This window comes from Macrosteles quadrilineatus, unplaced genomic scaffold (genome assembly GCF_028750875.1).
Source record: "Macrosteles quadrilineatus isolate MER2022 unplaced genomic scaffold, UCM_ALF_1.0 Scaffold_2__2_contigs__length_208266976, whole genome shotgun sequence".
Classification (NCBI taxonomy): Eukaryota; Metazoa; Arthropoda; class Insecta; order Hemiptera; family Cicadellidae; genus Macrosteles; species Macrosteles quadrilineatus.
In genome coordinates, this window is record NW_026542595.1 from 174,643,026 (window position 1) to 174,660,184 (window position 17,159).

The 17,159-nt window shown below is 33.6% G+C and overlaps 1 protein-coding gene across 2 annotated transcripts in view; it reads left to right on the forward strand.

Moving 5' to 3' along the window:
* Positions 1 to 16,926, forward strand: part of LOC128987985 (E3 ubiquitin-protein ligase TRIM9-like) — a 179,930-nt gene extending 163,004 nt beyond the window's left edge. Inside the window, exons 2-10 of one of the 2 annotated variants that reach the window (XM_054409146.1) lie at positions 1,297 to 1,392; positions 1,864 to 2,097; positions 2,704 to 2,860; positions 3,826 to 3,858; positions 4,465 to 4,604; positions 5,806 to 5,944; positions 9,452 to 9,676; positions 10,309 to 10,481; positions 13,402 to 16,926. In XM_054409146.1, the coding sequence (XP_054265121.1) occupies positions 1,297 to 1,392; positions 1,864 to 2,097; positions 2,704 to 2,860; positions 3,826 to 3,858; positions 4,465 to 4,604; positions 5,806 to 5,944; positions 9,452 to 9,676; positions 10,309 to 10,481; positions 13,402 to 13,521 (1,317 nt within the window). In that variant the 3' untranslated portion in view covers positions 13,522 to 16,926. The remainder of the gene's footprint in view (positions 1 to 1,296; positions 1,393 to 1,863; positions 2,098 to 2,703; positions 2,861 to 3,825; positions 3,859 to 4,464; positions 4,605 to 5,805; positions 5,945 to 9,451; positions 9,677 to 10,308; positions 10,482 to 13,401) is intronic. The other variant, XM_054409147.1, reaches the window with a different exon arrangement.
* The last annotated feature ends 233 nt before the right edge of the window (positions 16,927 to 17,159 follow it).

The window sequence follows — 17,159 nt, forward strand, 5'->3', positions numbered from 1 at the left end:
TATGGAATTATGGTTTTATACCCAATTTATGCACAGTTTTCCTCAAAAGGTTTGAATAAATAGCTTTTATTTAAGCAATTAATGAATGTTTCACGTCCTTCCACGTTTTGTGCAGGATTTTCATTGATGTGCAGTTAAAAAATCACTACGTATCTTAGATGTTTTTTTATATATATGCCACCGATAAACTGTTTTTGAGCTCGATAGTGTAGGCCTTCTCCACTGTGAAGTAGAGATGTCATTCTCAATTTAAAGTTGTGTTCGTTTTAATAGAAAGGGACTATTAAGACACCATTACAGTGTGCTGAAGTAAAACTCGGCCATGACCAGTTTCTGAAATGCATTTTTTTAACTAAAGCATAAATCTTATTTTATTGTTCTATCAACTTTCGTATTGTTCAAGAAAAATGTCACTTAAATAGCAGTACACTCTATGAGGATTTCATTGAACGGCCTTTAAAGGGAAAAAGAAGCTGCATCGGTGGTATAAAAATATTAATATTGATGTCTACTTCAGCACCCGAAGTCCTGGATCGTACATATTCGTTAATATCAAAGAATAAAGAGCGACTCAAAGTTTATTCTGTGTTAATAAGCAGTGCTGAAAATGGCAAGTTGAAGTTACTACTGTACTTTTATATTGAAAGATTTGATAAAGTTAATTATTAGCACTAAATTCAAATTTAATTTTCAAACTCGTACCTCTTAAAAATCTGTTTTATGATTCTACAACTTGAGTCATATTTTATTGCAAGAGACGCGTGCTTATTCGCGTCTCATAAACACAACTTAAACGAAAACTGCAAAAAATAACCGAAATATGGGAATTTACTTCACCGTTTAAGATTCCAGCATTCCGTCAATACCTTGACGTAATAAATAAAGCTAGTTTTCCAGTAGAGATTGCATCTCTGATGACGATGACGTCATTAACTGACACGCCAGGCGTACTATTGCATTACCATGTGATGGGGCCTGTAATCTAGTTACTGTGACGTGCAGTTTTCTGCCCATTTGCGTCAAAACGTGGCCACCAGCGATGGTTTGAGTTATCCAATCATGTTGCGTGGCTCTGGACCCGAACTCTCGTCATCAAAATGAATTAAGGGTTGAAAAATACCCAAGATTCTATAAGGAAAGCATAATATGTCTAGGTCAAAAAAACTTTTAGGGGTTAAAACTGGGTTTAGTGTTCGTCTTTTAATAAAAATATATATGTAATTTATTTTTACTTAATTTAACTTGCATTGCAAGCTAAAATAGGGCTGTTTACTGATCGTTATACCGTTGTTGCAGACGGAGCTGTCACAAAATCTTCAGCAGCTGTCAGAACGAGCGAGATCGACGACGGAGTTCATCCAAAGACTCAAATGCATGACGGATAAGCTCAATGTAAGTGTAACTTTTGTCCCTTTCTCTTTTTTTCATTCCTGATATGTCTAAACTTTTCTTTTTGAAAGTTTAAATTGGTTCAAGCTACAGTTGATCTTTTGGCTTGCAATTATTCTTACTATAATATGAATCGGGGTCATACATAAATAAGTCCAAACAAAACATAGTTGAAAAGATCTTCTCATACCATATGCTACCACTGAAGTTAAATATTACTCAATAAGGAATAAACATCCTCAATCCTTATCAAAGTTAATAGTCGCCCCATTTCAGTATGGTAAAAAATTGGTGTATAAGTACAGTTTAAGCATGTTGAAGCATTCTTACAACAGTTAGCAGAATTTAAGTAGGCCTAATAATCATCATTTCAAACCATTGAATTCTTCCTTGGCTGTAATTTTGTTCAGCATTTCTTTAGCTGTGCCAGTATTTTGATGTACCTATTCAATCACACCTGCGATGATATTCCAGGAGAACTGTGCAGAGTTCGAGGAGGTGGTAGTGGCTCAGTGTGATGCCCTCATAGAAGCCATCGAGGCTCGCAAGCAGCAGCTGCTGGAGTACATCAGACAAGACAAGGAGTTGAAGGTGCGAGTGCTGAAGGAGCAAGTGATGACCTGCACATGTAAACTGCAACACACAACAGGGCTGCTGCAGTTCTGCATAGAAGCGCTCAAGGAGACGGATTCTGCCGCCTTTCTGCAGGTGAGCAATGTGTTTTTTCTATAGCTTTCTGAGTGGTTAAAATTGGTCTCTTTGGAAACCCTTCAGATTTGCATCCTGAGTGCTTTCCTGTTGAAGTCTCTTGTTTATTTTCTTTTTTTAGAGTGGAAAGTGGGGAGTCCTACAACTTTTATTCCTATCCATTTTATCTTCGGTTAGTTTACAATGATTGACTAAGGCTTGGGGAAGCCAGTCGAATTTCATATTGAATAGTTGGTACTAATAAAAGTTTTTAGTTGGTGGTATAAATTGAATTGCCTTGCATCCCAGGTATTGCTTTTTTGCAAAAAGTGAGGCTCAGTTTTCTGTTAAAGTTCTTGAATCTTTAAAATGTCCTTGTTGTCAAAATAACTACTAAAACAAGATCCCATCAGCAATCTTTTCCATTTTTATTTATTCGTTTTAAGGGGAACCAGTGTCCTTGACACTTGCACCTTTCTCTGCTTCTTGCCAATCTGACTTGGCAGCTATAATGGCAGTTCCTTTTTTTGTTTTAGTCTAAAAGTTACTTTACGTTGAACCATTATTACAATAGTTTTCACTATCAATCCAGTGTTCCCAACCTAATCTGTTGTTTTTTTCCCTCAGGTTGGCTCTATGCTGATCAACAGGGTTGCCAACGTAGACATCACATGGCATAAGGATCTGACGGCTTCACCGCGAGTCTCCGCACAATGCGATCTCACTTTGGACGACAAGAGTGTGGCGCGAGCTATTGACCAGCTCAACTTCATACAGATGAAACGTAAGTTTATGTAAATCTCTCGTGACTAAACATATCACTTCATTCAACTGGTATCACTGAGGTAAATTGAGAAGATGTGTTAATAAAGTGAAAAATCATTACATTACATAAATTCATCATATCATCAATTTTTTTGTCTTGTTAATGTATCATATCTTAACAATGATGTAATCTGAAAACATAATTGCAATCTTTTCCAACAATACAACGGTCAAACAATAACAAAGGAGATTTCTGTTAAATTGTCTCAAAAACATATGAAAATTTTAAGAATTTTCTAGCATATGTAAAGACAAATTTCCCTTGGACAGCTACAGAAAAACTGAAATTTAACTACTGAAAATCAATATTCAACCAAGTTTGTTTAAGTTTGATCACAACTTGAATAAAGGAGCAAATATTTAACCACTAATGATTTTTATGAATATAATTCGACGTAATACAATATATAAAGGATGTAAATTTCTTTGTACAGAGGACACAAGTAACAAACATTTTTCATTAAGCACTTCTCCTTGTAAATTACTCCTTCAGTAAAGCTGTGTCTTGAAATGTTTAGGTTTCATGTAAATGTAGTTATGCTTATGATGAACTTATACCTCTTAGTTGCTCCTGCCTATACGCTTGGTCTGTTGTTATGTTTGATTATTCAGTTTGATTAAAATCTGTAATGAAGTTTTTTTAATTTACCAATTCCAAAACCTCTACTAATTTAGCAAAAATCTAAAACACATTTTTTTTTTTTTTTTTTTTTTGAAGATGGTGAATAATCTGTTAGATAACATTAGTTGTGTTATGGGACCAGTTAAATTAAACCATATTAATATTTCTAATAATAAACAAACAAAAACATCCCACTTTTTTATTAGAGCCAATCAAAGATATGACAGACCAAAAGCAATGAACTAACCCCTGTAGTAGTTTGCTTCCTTAACTAACATGAGGTTATGTCTCTCGCTGTGAAGCTGCTAAGGATGGAGAAGAAAGACAGCCTGCAGGTACATTTACATCCATCCAAACACAATCCAATTTACTGTGCTTCTCATGAGTGTTTGAGCCATGTATTTTGAAACCGTTCTTAATAGCTTTATTTTTAAATAGTGTATCTTATATATCACTTAGCATAATTAATTGCATGTTGTCTCATTTACTCTAAGTGAAAATGATTGATTGATTAATCCTTCAATTCCTAGATGCATGGAGTTTTTTAGTGGAAGGAACAACTACGGGATAAAAATTGCATGAATTATTTGTTGTGTGGATAAAAAAGTGCAAAATGGTTGCTAATATTTTTTGCTAGAGGTGTTAACCTCATTAACACAGAGGAAGCGCTTTGTTCTTTTTTAATTGAAGGGAAGTTTTAGGCACCTTGGTCACAGTCATAGATTTAGTTAATTAATGGTTGTAGAGTGAAAAGCTTGTTTTAGTCAACCAACAAAATCAACTGGAGATTCTAAAATCAACATACATCTTCTTAACTAATATTTATAGTATAAAGGTATAACTCAAAAAAAGTTTCCTAAAATGAGATTGGTACATCATTAAATGATTTTAACTTAATCAATTAAATTCATTGAAGTGATTGCTGTATTGGGTGTGTGTAGCTCCTAGCGCTCCCTGTATCATCCCTGAGGAGTGCAGTGCCGAGAACAACTCAGTCACGGTGGCCTGGCAGCCTCCCCCCACCTCCTACGTGGAGGGATATGTTCTGGAGCTGGACGACGGCAACGGTGGCGAGTTCAGGGTGAGTATCAGTGTAGAGTGATTTCATCGACAAATCCCTTGTGGGAATTCCTTTAGTTGAACAACAAGCAAATTCCCCTTGGGAAGTCTTATAATTCATGGAAAGTTAAGCTGCCGGTAAAGTCTTCATGGACAGTTGAACTCTCAGCTAATTATTCATAGACAGATGAGTTCTCATAAAATCCCTGATAGAAGGTTGAGGTAGCAGCAAATATCTCATGAAAGTTGAGCTAACAGCAAATATCTCATGACAGTTAAACTGGCTGCCTATCCTCTAGTCAGACTGTCATACTAAAAAAAACTACTTTTTAAATTCTTTAGAAACTTCCTGATTGACATTTGAAAGGTTGTTCAAAGGTTTAGTTAGCATTTCTGACTTTTTTCACCAAGGCCGTAGCCAGGAGGGGGGGCCCCTCAAAAATTTAGTAGTAAAAATAAACACTAGGCTTAAAAAGTGCAAGTTAAATTATAAAATAGAAACCACAACAGAGGATTATATTTTATGTCATATTATGTTTTGCAGTAACTATTCATATTTCATACTGTATAATAATTCTATTAATGAATCTGATCTATTAAAGAGGTAATAAAACTGTGAAGGTTCAACAAAAATACTTTACTCAAACAAAACAGATTTATCATCCTGTAATATTTTACATATATGTAACTATATTAACATTTTAGAAAAAAGCATGGGAATTGGTGTTTGAAAGTGCTTAAATCTGTTATCCACAGTCATGAGGTGACCCATTGGTGGTTCCAAGGGAGGGGGGCTACAGGGGCTAAAGAAAGTACCAAACTGTTTTTAGGAGGATATGGCCGTACAGTATGGTTACAAATTTATGAATGCAATCGTCATAGTTTATATTTGTAAATGTCTACTTGCTTATGACAACAGGTTGAATGGGAGTTTTTTTTAACAATTGGAGACAGTTTTAGGCGTTAAAAACTGCTTTAGAAAGTCACTAAACTACTTTAACAATATAAAAAAAATGTCCAGGTGTCCAGGGGAGGGCCCCCAGACCCCTCGGGAGCCCCCCTTGACAAGGTCCTAGAACCGCCACTGACCTGACACCCCCCCCCCCCCCCCGAAAGTTTGTCCTGGCTATGGCCTTGTTTTTTACCTTTAAGTCCTAAACAACAATTTTCACACCTGATCTAGTTCATTTAATTACTTTAATGAATGTTTTAATGTATTCCAGGAGGTCTACTGTGGGAAGGAGACCATCTGCACGGTGGACGGGCTTCATTTCAACTCCATGTACAATGCCAGAGTAAAGGCATTCAACAGCACGGGCGAGGGAGAATACAGCGAACTCATCGGACTTCAGACTGCGGAAGGTTGGTAGATAATGTCGACACATAGGAAAAATTTTGAACGAAAGGATTTTTAAATAGTTGCTCGTTGTTGATACTATACCAGATGTGGGTGCTTAAGAGATTGGAAATTGGAAATAATCAGTATCGTAACTAAACACTTTATACTTGGGCTGCTAAATGATACAAGCTAACACACAACTGAGCTTTTATACACACATTTTTTGTTATTTTGAAGTGGACCAAGCTGCATTCCTATCCAGCTACACATATACACAATATACATCCTACAATTATGATAAGACTATCCAATTAAGTGATAAAGGACTATCCAAGCAAAAGTACAACAGTTGCTAGCGGTTGTATTTATTTTTCAATCAACCCAGGTTCGCCAAAGCCATAATTCGGGCTACGAAGGTTCGATCATGATCGGCCTTAACTTTTGGAAAAATAGAAGAAGGAAAGTTTTAATGGCATAGTAAAAAATGCCTAGCCTAAAGTAGTGTGCTAAACAGTTCCAGGCTAGTGTCCTAGGAAATGAGGGGGTTTTTTAGACAGGAGTCCGGGGACAATAAGCCCGCAGGAGTCTGGCACTACTGAGAGAACATTGAGCCTTTCAGTGTGATTTTATATTCCTCCCCATAAAAAAACCAAGGCTGTATCGATATGTTTCCTAGACTCACATTACCACGAAACAGTTATGCAATCTTATACTAACCAGAAGCCGTAATAAAACAATATTCAACAATAGACAAGAAGATGTGAACATTTCATCTCAAGCAAATAACTGCTCCCTCCTTGTTTGGTTAAATTATATGAAATAAATCTTTTTTAAATTGAAACCGTAAAGCCTTAATGAAACAGACTCCTTGAATAATAAAACGAAGGTAGACTTCTCCCCTCTGCCCTAGGGACTGTTGTTTACCAAACATTCCCGTGATTATTTCAGAGACGTTGAGTACTCGAGCGCCTCGGGCTCTCGACTCCCCAGTTTGTTAAATATCTCCCTCGATTCCATCGCACGCAACTTTCTGCATTGCGAACTTCCCCTCGTCTCTTTTGTTTCACCTTTTCAGTTGTTCTGCTGCTGCTTGTGGTTGTGCTCGTTAATTATAATTCTTCAATGCTAGTCTTTTACTATATTTAATATTCTATACTCTTAAGGTATATAGTGATTTTTTATTATTGACGAGTAATAAAAAATCAAATAATCTAATAATGTGTGTTTTTTTTTTTCAAAAATAGTTACCTCAGTTTCGTTTTACTATGCAGTTAATTCCATAAATCAGGGTTTGTAGGTTTTAAGTCAAAATATGTGTTGATAAAGTATGTTTAATCACCAAAAGGAGAAAAATGAAAAATTTGTATGTGCCAATCCCAAAAGAGTTGTTTTTTGTCAATCACGGATGTTTTAAAAAGATTTAACTAGGACAATAATAAATCTTTGCAAATTTGGCAATAATTTTTTAAAGAAAGAAAAAAACATAATATCACATAGATATTAAAAGTTATAAAACAATGGTTTCTGTTTATATTTTTATTCCCCCACCGAAAATTACCGATAAAATTTGTTTCTTACATTACTCAACCCATTAATGGAAAAAATATTAATAAATCAACATCTGAATGTTTGTTAAGGATTTGTCTAACAGACATTGGAAATAATAATTGAATAACATGTTTTTACTTGCCAGAAGCTGTGGACTTTATTTGAATTAAATAGTTCAACTTTCTTTTTCAAAACAAAAATTATAGTAAAATATATGTACACAATATTAAAATATAAATTTAAAACACGGGTACGTACAAAATCTACTTGTTTGAAATATGAACCATTAATATTTTCAAAGTCAAGACACGAGGGGGGATTGCCTTAGCTAAAGCTGAGCCCCAAGTTTTAACAAGGCAGATATAATTGATAAGGCAAGGGTGGTGTCATGTCAGGGTAACAAGCAAATGGGGGAGTGAAGAGGCTCTTTAGACAAACTTTAGCCAAGGGTCCCGGGCTTGGGCTCTACAGCATGTTATCTACTTACGTCTGTCCCAGTACTAGTTATATCATTGTTATAGTTTAGTAACAAGGAAATAAATTTTGGTTTCTTTGCCAGTGACATTTTTGGTGAAAGTATTACAAACAAATTTTAGAGGAGTTCAAACTCCTCAATTTTTATGGATTTTCTGGGAATTGAACCTTTTTCACTATCACTGAAGTTTAAGGTGTAACCATTATACTAACATCACCACACAAAGAAAAATTGTGTTTAATACCATCCTCATCCTACAATTTCATCTCTTAAATTTTACAAAAGTTCTTTCATCAAAGCCCAGCCAATTCCTCCCCATACTAATATATATATATATATATATATATATATATATATATATATATATATATATATATATATATATATATATATTCCTCCCCATAATTCTGGTTATAAGGTGTAACCATTATACTAACATCACCACACAAAGAAAAATTGTGTTTAATACCATCCTCATCCTACAATTTCATCTCTTAAATTTTACAAAAGTTCTTTATAGTATTGACAACATCTTTAACAATAATGGGGTTGTAATTTACCAATTTTATATAATTATCTACCTTTCAAGTATGTTAGTTAATACTTCCGTAGTATATTTCAAATGGTCTGCTCATTATATCATACCAAAATAAAATAAAGTTTAATATTTTTCAGATTTTAATTTGTTTTGGTTTAAGAACTTTTTTTAATCCAACTCAAAACATAAAATTGCAAAGTACCCAAAATTTGATTCTGTGAAAACCAACGCAACTCCAATAAAATGATGGCAGATCAAAATAATCATAATTTCATCTGTTCTTGGTATTCTGAGAAAATTAATAGTTTAATATTGTTATTTTTTTGTTAAAAAAATCCTGAATACATGGAAAATAAATATTAAGGGAAGAATAATTCACAATACTGGAATTCCTACACAATTGACAATAATTGGTTTTTATTAAATTTATTGACATAATTGTCGAGTTCAATGAAAAACATTGGTTACTTGATGTAGATCTAAAATTCAGGTTCCAATTCACTTTTTTTATTTAGATAATAAAAAACATAATACCACATAGATATTAAAAGTTATAAAACAATGGTTTCTGTTTATATTTTTATTTAAACATAAACATTGTTGTAACATTGTTGAATTGAGCTAAGTATCAAAAGTTAAGAGAGAAAATATGATTTTTATACCAGCACAACCCCCTGAGAGGCCCATTTAACTATTTTCTGTTTGAATACAAAAAATTAGTACATCTGTGCCTGTAAAAAGGCAGAAGGAAGAGAAAAATGGAAGAAACCTTACAGTGTGGTGATGAAATGGATAAGGGTAAAAACCATCTGTGAGACATTAGGGCCAGCAGCATGTGTCTAAGAAGAACGAGAAAGAAGTGGAGTGCCCTAAGTGAATATGAAGATGGGGTTGGAGTACCGGTGTTTTATTATTTTAAATAGCATTGTTAATTTTTTTATGTTAACTGATTGATTTATTTTCCAACAGTTGCCTGGTTCACGTTCGACCCTTGCCTCGGTGGCCCAGACCTGAGCTTCTCCGAAGACAACTGTAGTGTGTCGTGTGAAGGTTACGAGCACAGAGTGGCCCTGGGTAGCGTAGGGTTCTCCAGAGGTGTTCACTACTGGGAGTTCACCGTGGACCGCTACGACGCCGACACAGACCCTAGCTTTGGAGTGGCCAGGATAGACTGTGTCAAGGATCAAATGTTAGGTGAGTGAATGAGATTTTATCCAGGGAAGTTATAAATTAATTAATCTTATCTGGTCTTGTTTATCATAAAGGAGAGTTTAATGAAGTTACACTTTTCTGTGACTACTGGCTGTGGTTAACTTAGCCATAGGTAAAAGCACCTTTTGCTTTCTACAATATGAGTGAAAGACACTTAAACCTACTGGAAACTTTGTCCCTTTCTCAACGTACTCTACCATTGCACTTCCCTTCTTCCACAGTAATAATATTGTTTGAAACAACACATATAGATATAAGGTTTGTTCTTTGAAAGGGAAATATCAAGATTGAACCATTTTTCAACCACTCGCATATGAATTTTATTCATTGTGATTTAAAAAAAAAATATTGGTTATGTATGTTTTAACAATCAATTCTATTCTAAAGCAGCCTATTGTTTGTTTGTTAAACAACAACAATTAAACGTTTATTTTATCATCCTGATCTTCTGTCATACACAAAAATATGTATTTAGTTAATTCATTTGTGGTAGTATCCTACATTTGCCATTATATTTTGTCTGATTTCTGGGAAATTGCGTAACCTGACAGTTCTGATTCCAAAATAAAACACTGTGGCCTGATGTACCGATGTAAGTGTTGTGAATGTTTCAGGCAAGGATGACAAGGGGTGGAGCATGTACATAGACAAACAGAGGTCGTGGTTCATGCATGCCAATGTACATGACCAGAGATGCGAGGGAGGGATACAGTCAGGCTCGACTGTGGGAGTGTTACTAGACCTGGACAGGCATCAACTCAGCTTCTACGTCAATGAGGAGCCCCAAGTGAGTATCAGTGTGAAAATTGTTATTGAAAATACTTCAAAAACATCAAACTCAGTAAGAAATAGTGGAAAATAGTATGTATTAGTTAATTACTGTCTTCACAATCCAGAAATGTTATTGCACTACGACTGATAAGGAAATAACTCCATCATCGGGGGCGTAATTACTAAACAATTTTTTTTTAATTTTTTTACAAAATTTCCTTTATTTTCATTGTGTCAACGGTTAAAAAATAATACATATACAATACAAGACATAACAGGAAAACATTAAATCAAGTGCACAGCTTAAAAACTGCACTTGATTGAGTAGACAGTAATTAACAAATATATTTTTACTGAATATTATTTTACTCGTTCTGCCACACAGTAAAATCATGAAAAGTAGCATTTAATTTAGCTGTAGCGTAACGTCTATAGTCGGGGCCAGGTTAACGCTGGGCAGACCCGCAGGCCATAAAACCGATAAGACCCTATTCAGCCCGGTCCTCGCCACCGAACCCTATTATGCCGCTTCGCTGGGCGCGTGACTCACTGCATCGGCAGTACAGTACGCCAACGTGAAAATCTTTATTTTTTTAACTACGTGAAAAATAATGTGATATTCTTGTTCGTCTTAAAATTCTGACAAAATTGATATAAAACTGAAATAAATCGGCTTATTTAATAGTTAATAAATTAATGATAAGTTATGTCATGTAATAACACAGACATTGTATGTTATAAATTATGATATAGTATAAAAAGTAGGTCAAAAAGCAGTCAAGGGGGGTCATTACTAAAAAGAAAATCTCTGTCTTTTAACATAAAAAACAATAAACGCGCGGATACTTCAATCCTGATAATGCTTTCCGTTTATTTAAAGGTCAAAAGAAAACTTGCTACTTATAAATGCTTAGATCCTATAATAATAATTCTTTTAATTAATTTACAATTAATTAATAGTAAACCCGTTGCTCGAAATCAAGGAAATAAATTTTGATTATTGTAAAAAAAATAACAAAACAATTTATTTAAGAGTCCACTTTACTTGAAAAAAGGGGGTAGGCCTACTGAAACAAAGGTTGGTGGGAAATGACATGAGTAAATCGTTTAAAACCTATCTGATTGAATGTACTGTAGTTCACAATGTACATGCTTAAACGATTTGTTTTACTTCTTAGGCAACAATAATATTTATCTAAGAATCCACCTCACTTTCAGTAAAAATAAGAGTGTATCAATTTATTTGGGGGAAATGAGATTGGTAAGTTATTCAAAACTTGTCTGATAGAACATAGTTCATAATTATACATTATGAAACTATCTGTTTTACTATTAATCATCAATAATAATTATCCACTTCAATTTGTTTGCAAGTATTTTCGTTGGTTTCCAAAAATAACAGGTTTTTTTTCAAATATCTTGACAAATGGAAATTCTTTTACGGTTACAAGCTATCATAATGTTATATAGATAGTAATTGATAAAAATAAATTTAAAGTAAGTTTATTGATTTTTTTAAATTGGAGGTGGTTTATTTAAAAATAAAAACTTAAGTTGTTATTTTATTTTTCTTCTTATTCCTGTTTTCTCAAAGTCGCTGTATTTATTAATCCTGAGTCGTTGACCCACTCTCTTTGGCCGTTTTTTCCCCGGTGTGACCAATGGACCTTCTTCAAATTCTTTCCTTAGTTTCTCTATCGTGCCTCTTCCTGCTCCAGTCAAAACACCAACCCTCTCAGCAACTTCTCTCTTCGATAAATTTGTGTTTTCTTCACGTAACACACCGTAGACATGTAAAATGATCCTGCGTTCACCACTAGTGTAAGACGCCTGACTTCTTCCAACAATGTACTTCCGGGGAGACAATAACTGCTGCTCTGCCATAGCTAAACGTATTCGCAACAGAAACCAACAGCAACTGACCGATATCTCATACAGTGGCGATAAGGAAAACAAACGCCAGGGTAAAGTGCAACATAATCTGAACGCTCGACGAACGCGTTACTCATCGCTAATAACGCCGAACAAATCACCAATTTGTAGAAACGAAACGCGTCATCAAGGAATGAGGGAGACGCACGTCAATTTTGCGTGTTAAGAGACAAACAACTGTGAGTCACTCTTAAAGATCTGATAGTATTTTGTTCGTAATTTTCATATAATTTGAAAATACTTGCAAACAAATTGAAGTGGATAATTATTATTGATGATTAGTAGTAAAACAGATAGTTTAATCATGTATAATTATGAACTATGTTCTATCAGACAAGTTTTGAATAACTTACCAATACTACATCATATACTATATCATAATTTATAACATACAATGTCTGTGTTATTACATGACATAACTTATCATTAATTTATTAACTATTAAATAAGCCGATTTATTTCAGTTTTATATCAATTTTGTCAGAATTTTAAGACGAACAAGAATATCACATTATTTTTCACGTAGTTAAAAAAATAAAGATTTTCACGTTGGCGTACTGTACTGCCGATGCAGTGAGTCACGCGCCCAGCGAAGCGGCATAATAGGGTTCGGTGGCGAGGACCGGGCTGAATAGGGTCTTATCGGTTTTATGGCCTGCGGGTCTGCCCAGCGTTAACCTGGCCCCGACTATAACACCTTGAATTCTTAGCAAGTGATACACAGTAAACAGTTAATACTAATAATTGTCAATGTTTGATTGTCAATATTTTCATGTTGACAATAGTGCCTTCTGGGTCAGCAAAGGAGAATATAGGAGTTTTATTTTATTATTTTATGTTTGTCAACACAATTGGAATTTTTACATTTATGTAAGGGACCATGTTTTATCCATCCTCTGTTTTTCACTATCAAAAAAAGTATTTCAATAGTCTGAAACATCATCTTTGGAGGTAAAAATGTGCCAAGAATCACAGTATAAATTTTAACCTCGTAAATTGTCCAGGGTCCGATAGCTTTCCAAGACCTATACGGAGTGTTCTACCCAGCGGTTAGTCTCAACAGGGGAATGTCCGTCACTCTTCACACGGCTCTCGACCCTCCGTCCGAGTCTGACGACACATGAGGTCAGCGGAACCGCACCACCTTCACCACCCAGGCCATCGTCCACCAGGAGCTCAGCGAGTAGATGTGGGGTTGTACAACAAATCTGAGATTCTAAGCTACACTCCATTCCACATTCACCGTGCAGAACTTAGCGCCACAAACCAATTTAAATGGCAGTTTCAGTGATACTAGCTGCCCTTTAATAAAAAGGGTACAAAACACTCCTTTACTTTTAAATTTTCTACTACACTAATTTTGACTGTGCCTTAGTCAAAATCCAATTCATTAGCTCAAAATACCAATCTTTAAAAAGTGTGGTAACAGATAATAGTGAAATGTACTTTTAACACCTTCACAAGGGTTGGGAGGGCAACTGACACAACCCAAAGGCATGCTTTTTCCAGTAATTATGTTAGCACAATCTCCCATAAGATCTGAACTGCAAGGTTGATTTGGAATGGAGTATAGAAAGGACACTCTTGGTTGCGCATTTCTTTTTACAGGGTTCCCATTTTATCAGAGCCACGCTTATTTGGAGACTGCTTCATTTCAGCGGTTCATTTCACAGCGGAAGAATGTGGGATTGGTTGTCCATTTATATCCCATAAAACCTCAAATATTACTCTATGATAAGGAACAAGAGAATTTAAAACGCTCATATGAATAGCTCCTACAACATCCAAACAATTTGACATGTTATTATACTTACATATGTAGCAAGAACTGTGTACAGGCGTACCGTTTGAAGAATGTGTAATTTTCTGCAAAATATGAAATACTGCTCGTGTAGAGCATAAAATTTGTATTTAGAAGTTGAAAAATGTGTGTATATTATAAAATGTGTATAATAATTTTTTTATAAAAACTGACAGGCTTATGACAATTGTATGCATTTAAAATCTGCTTTATTTATATTATACTTTTCATCCTGAAAAATGTGAAACACCAACTCAAACTGGTTGAATTAATGAAGGATGGATGCTGTAAATAAAGTTAAATATTTTTTTTCCATCACAGTGCAAAATTTTAAGTACAATTAAGTAAAACTAGATTCAACAGATTTCCAAACTGTTATTGCTCACAGATTCTCGTGCCATATTTTATCAAGAAATTAATAGAAATCACCACTCACTTTTCTAAAAGCGTTGTAGGACTAGTTTAAGTAATTAGATGAAAACTAACATAGTTTTAGTAGGGTACCAAACATGATCTCAAAGTATGTTTTTTCTGGTCCACTATTTAGTTTATGTTTAGCTCTTAGACAAAAATTTTCATCAATAAATTCACATACCGTAATGTGATATTTAAGTTTTAGATTGACCACAGACTCAAAAATTAGATTTTGTTTGATTAATAATAATTTAAAAATAGATCTAGCAAATACAAATCCATTGTTCACGTAAACATAAATACAAATTTATGGACATCTAACATTACACACCATTACTAACCAAAATTTTAATGCTGAAACTACTAGAATAGTGCAAAATTTAATCAATTCTTCTAAAAGATTGCTTACAAAATTTACTAATAATGAATTTAACAATACAGTAAAACTCCAGTTTGAGATAAAGCGTAATAATGTCCATGTCACTTACAGATTTCAGTTGCAGACTAGATATAGCTCTGTCAACTTTTGTAGCAGTTTTAGGTTGTTATTTGTAGAGTCAACGCCACTACCACAAAGCAACTATGTCACATATCCAGGGTTAGAAGAGAATCTAAATGTCTATAGGTACTTTACTCGCCAGCACCCACATGTATCTTGTATATTACTGTAAATACAAAATATTTGTTGAAGATTTGTACTGTAAATATTACCGAGCAAGTATGTGTGTGCTTTTTGTAATTTATTATAAGTCTGAAATTATTACCGAGTTGAGATTGGCGATTTGTATTTTTATATAATTGAATTTAGAGTTCTGTTAGAATAACTCTCTAAATTGAAATTGAGAATTTTGTAAATGTCTGTATTCATATTTAACTCTCAAAGCAATTATGTAAAATACATGGAAATCGATACTGCCGATTTAGTCCTTATTTTGTGTTTAGTTCCTATGAAAAACTGTTTGACTATATTTACTTTTAAACTTACCTAGTTGATTATATTGAAACATTTATGTATTAACTTTAATGATAAACAACCCGGAGAGTAATCTAGTAAGAGAAGAACTTGTTAAACATAATACTACCTAAATACTATTTACAAAATACTTTCTTTAGGGTTTACTTTCATCCACTGTTATGATTAAAGCTTGTAATTCAACACTTAAGTTTATTTTTGACTTGAATCAGTTTATAAGCTAATGAACGGACAGAATTAAATTTTTTTGGTTTTAATGAATATTATTATGTTTTTATTTGTATACTTTTTCAAAGTTATTGTATTGTAAGGCTACACATCGCAAAGGAGACATGGTCACTTATTGTACTTTTAAATCGGTGCCTTATTTTCAAAATCTAAAATTGAACCTGAATATTACATAGGATAAACTTTTAAATTTGCTAAAAACAAACAGATAGTTCTTTACTTTCTAGATACAAGAACTTAAACAACTTAAAGAACTTTAACAGTTCATCTACTTAAGCTAGTAACTGCATATAATTATTTATTGTGTAGCCATTACAAAGTATGAATATGTCAAATAAGTTGTTTAGAACTCCTTCATTTTTAAATACCGTAGTTATTTATATTTTATAACTATCAGTATTATAATTCAAAGACAACTTTACATCTTAGAAGACACCTTAACTTCAAGAAGGATCTTCAGACGATAAAACTTATAGATAAAAATGGCTTAAGCAAAAAACTACTAACTTTATCAACCTCATTGATAGCATTTTCATTTAATATATTTTTCCATTTATGAAAAAAGATACCTAAATTTAAATATATAATTTTAGATACATAAACTTTCAAATAGGTTGATCCTGAAAACACAATATAAATTCCCTCATTTATTACCTTTCATTGATGTTTATTATTCAAATTAATGTTTCCAACTTTACAAATGGCATATTGTTCAACACCCTACATCTATTGAGCTAACATATTCCTCTGATTTCCATTGATAATCTTATTTACCAACTAAGGTTTTATAAAGTTTGTATGTAGGGTATACCTACTTTGTATTTTTTTATCATGTTTCTAATTTATCTTTATATGAATTGTTAATGTTAAATGTTTCAATAAATTTCTAAACCTCTGCATTTTGAGATAAGGTTCATTAATATTACCATAAATTTGTTCAGTATGTGTGTTTAAATTAAGGCATTATGTAGCCTACCCAGCATTTTTTACAATATTTTGAATTTATCTGAATGTTTATTTTTGTTGTTATGCATTTAAAGTAGAGCAATTTTAAGTCTATATATCTGTACACAATTGTGTGTAAAGATAAATCAATAAATATTGAAAATCGAAGTTGTTTTTTCAATTGATCCTACTAGTTTTCCATTTTATGAGAATTACACAGCTAGAATGTAGAAGGTCTCTCTTATTCTTAAACTAAGGTTCTATCTACTTCACTTGTGATTGTTTATTTTATAGGCCTACTTATGTAAGAAGTTGAGGAACAAGTTATTTCAAATGAACTAATTATGACTTGTCTGCTGCTGGACCAGTCACCACTGTTGATTTGGCTCAGAAAGGTTGTA